Source organism: Amphimedon queenslandica, unplaced genomic scaffold (genome assembly GCF_000090795.2).
Source record: "Amphimedon queenslandica unplaced genomic scaffold, v1.1 AMPQUscaffold_9447_Cont18520, whole genome shotgun sequence".
NCBI classification, from domain to species: Eukaryota; Metazoa; Porifera; class Demospongiae; order Haplosclerida; family Niphatidae; genus Amphimedon; species Amphimedon queenslandica.
The window spans coordinates 1-3,698 of record NW_003550281.1 but is presented as its reverse complement, the minus strand read 5'-3'; the positions used below and the strand labels follow the sequence as shown (position 1 = coordinate 3,698).

Sequence of the window (3,698 nt, the reverse complement as noted above, 5' to 3'; positions counted from 1 at the left end):
GTATTTCATGGAAAAGTCCAATTTTATCAAGATAACTGACAAGGTTTGTTACATCATGAAGAGTTAAGTATAAGCACTCTACAGACAGAAATATTGGCTGCAAGGCATTTTATATGTGAAGCAGATTATGAACCAGCAATGATGATTTACCCCCAATAATTTTTCCACCCAAAGGATCAAATGAAATACTGAGTAATAAAATGCTGTGATTTAAGTTTATTTAACAAAATTTTTTTTACAGGTACAATGATAAATATGGAAACAATGACTACTAGATCTAGTTGTATAAGATAGCAATTCATGCATACCAATTTTTTAAATATTAAATCATCTATCATAATACAGAACATAACCAGATATTATTTACCCTACATGAATTAACAATGACTACTGACAATTTTACCAGTTTATTAAAGGGAGAACAAATTACTTCGAAAGTAAGTTAAAATATGAAATGAAATCTACAGGTAGCAAACTTTGCTATTAAAGCATAGGCAGAGGTAAGTACAAGCATACTAACTAAAATATTCTTTTTTTTTTTTTTTCTTGCAAAATTTCAGGCCTCAGGTATTGAACTTGTAAAAGTAGAAGACATTCCTCAGTGCAATAACTTTTTAAATAAATCAGACTTTGATAATAAAAATCCGTGTTACGGGCTGAAGGTATCAGAAATAAGTACAAACAATAAATTAAATTTTTGGATCGCCTATAGAGTGAAATTAGTGGCATACAAATTATTGTTTGCCCTAATGTTATTCAAAATATGTTACTGTAAGTTGATAAAATAATTATACAAAACTATTGTAATATTTAATAGTATGCAAGACTAAATGATGAAATAGTTGAAGTTTATTATCAAAAGGGAAGAATAGACAAGCAGCTTGTTAATACGTTTCGGTAAAATTAATGTCCTATTACAAAATTTAATCATTATATACTCCTATATTATTAAAGGAAAGCAGTGGCAACATACTACTGCCACATGAAAGGAATACAGAGAAAGTACAATCACTGGTGTACAAATTATATTGAGGTAACAAGCAATCATGTTGGGTATAGATTTTTTTGTACAATTCATTATAGAGAGACACTGAAGAAAATGGTTTTATGGATTTATGTTGTGTAAGCCACATGATAATAATTATGAAAATATTATAATAATCTTTAACAGTTCTTCTACAATCATACTGTAAAAGAAAACTATAATAAGGTATTTTTCAGACATGCACATGTATATCTAGTTGCACTGAACTCACTCTATACAGAACAATATCATTGAAGTAATTGTGGAAATGATGTAAGATAAATATAGTTTTGTTGCCAACAATTATAATTATAAATATTAAAGTTGCAAGACATCAGAGTACACTGAGGATGATTTAACAAAATTTCCAGAAAAGTATCAAGAGCTGATTAGACGAGTGAGATTAAAAATTGAGAAAGGTACATGTATTAGTTATAATAGTATGAATCATAAATCCTCAAATAGAAGCCAATGATGAAAAAAGTCATCTTAACAATTTATGTGAACGTAAGAGTGCTATTATGCAATTGTATTAATGTGATCATCTAATCAATAGTTGGGACAGATTCAAGCTACTTAGTACCTACCTATATCAATGAGCCAGAAGAAAACAATGATATAGGAGAAGTTTCAAGCACATTGGGAGAAAAATATTTTATAAATAATTACCCTAAATTGAATAGAGATCAATCAGACGAGTAAGCCTACAACTAAAATAATGTATAAATTGTTATGTACACTTACAGTAATTGTATGTTCTCAAGAAATTTAATAAGAAGCACAATAAAAGCTAATGAAGTATTGAATGATACAACATTATTACTGAGTGATGTTATAATGTATAGGAAAGACTGCGACAGCTATATAATGGTGTATGCTTTAGTGAGTTCACCAAGCACAAGGATAATAAATTTGTACAGTCAGCTTTGAATAGTACATGGATACAACTTCTAGACATGGTATGATGAAACTAATAATTTTATGGGTAAACTTTACCAAAAAATCATAACATGATGAAATAGTGCTATACTTAATGGAACTGCAAAGTGACATTGCTAGAAAGCCTATAGTTCATGTAGGGAAATTTAGTCAAACAATTATTTGGTCTGAGGTTAGCTCATTGTGATTTATACATAGCTAGATCTATTTCTCTCCATTTAGATTGTGGCTTTACTTATAATGAATAAATTTAAAACTACATATAAGGAAGCCGTAAATGCTATTATCACCGACAACTTAAGCAAATTTGGCAACACAGATATCACTTAGATCTATAATTGCTAGTTTGAAATAAATAATAGTAATCATAATAACAATAATAATGTTAATAATAATGAATATTTTGGTATTGTTCGTTTGAATTTTTTGTTTAATTTTTAAAGATAATATTTATAATAATTTTAAAAATTAATTGAAATCATAATTATACATTATTATAGCTATATGAGTAAGTAACATGCAGATTCTCTGGCAAGAGATATAGTACTAGGTGCATTCAGTACCAGAACCAAGAGTACATACAAAGTAATTATGATAAAACCTGCTGAATATGGTAAGTGAATGTAAAGAGAGTAGTTTATACATCTATGTTGGTATAAACTATGCTAGACTAGGCTCTACCGTACATGTATATTCGTGGTTTTCACTAGATATATGCTAGCATTACATTCGTGGTTTTTACTGGCATCATATTCGTGGTTTTTACTTGCGTGGGCATTTATATAAACTGTGGAGTGATGGAATGTGCTGTTATCAAAATTGTGGTTGAACTGGAATGTGTGGCTGTGAATGTATGGATAGCTTCAGCACTGTATCAATTGATAGTATGCGCTGGTATTAAATATTATCAGAAACTGGTTGAAATGTACTTCATTTCAAAACTAAGTTTGTCAAGTCATGCCTACAAATCCCTGTCCAGTTAGCTCACGTGCCTCCAGGCATAGGTGTATGAAAAGAGGGGGCTAGGGGGGCTGAAGCCCCTCAACTTTTCAGCAGGAGGGGCTTAGCTCCCCAAATTAATTGGTAAATGAATAAGAAATACTATTACATGGCTTTATTTCAAGTTGTTAGTAGGTTATTAGCTTGAAACTTCATTTACTTAAATGAGCATAATGTAGTAATAACAAATGGCAGGAATTAGGCATGCAGTAGCTGTCGAGAGCACATATGACAGTACACTATTGTTTACATGTTTTTATGTTCAGCCCCCCAACTTTCAAATCATTCCAGTTCCTACACCTATATGCCTCCATATACAGGTGTGTAAATTGGGTCCTAATAGAGAGAGAGATCATGATTGTTGAATAGTAGATTCATTGCAATAGATCAGAGACTGACACTGAGTATTATTGTTATGTCTTCAGAGGATGATATCACATGCAGTCTTCCAGTCAAAGTTAGAAGCACACTTACACTAAGCACACGTGTATACACGTGGGTAGACCCCACCCACTATAATGATTATTGTTAGACACGCCCTATTACTTTAGAAACACGCACTGCTGATCCGCTATTGCGGATCATACCATAGAGGGGTACTGTTGATTTTATTTCAAATGGAACACCCGGGCGGACCGGGTCCGGGATCTGGTCATTCTGAAAGTAAGCTCACGTGATAAAAATGGCTGACCCGGCCACGGCCCGGGTGTTCCATTTGAAGTGAAATCAACAGTAG

The 3,698-nt window shown here is 31.9% G+C and overlaps 1 protein-coding gene across 1 annotated transcript; it reads left to right on the top strand.

Moving 5' to 3' along the window:
- Nucleotides 1-1,178: 1,178 nt before the first annotated feature.
- Nucleotides 1,179-1,906, top strand: LOC109590806 (uncharacterized; the record flags this gene model as incomplete). Its single annotated transcript, XM_020006681.1, has 6 exons — nt 1,179-1,210; nt 1,266-1,297; nt 1,349-1,443; nt 1,490-1,531; nt 1,581-1,722; nt 1,771-1,906. Coding segments are annotated over exons 2-6 (420 nt in total), but the record flags the coding sequence as incomplete, so codon positions are not given.
- Between the last annotated feature and the right edge of the window lie 1,792 nt (nt 1,907-3,698).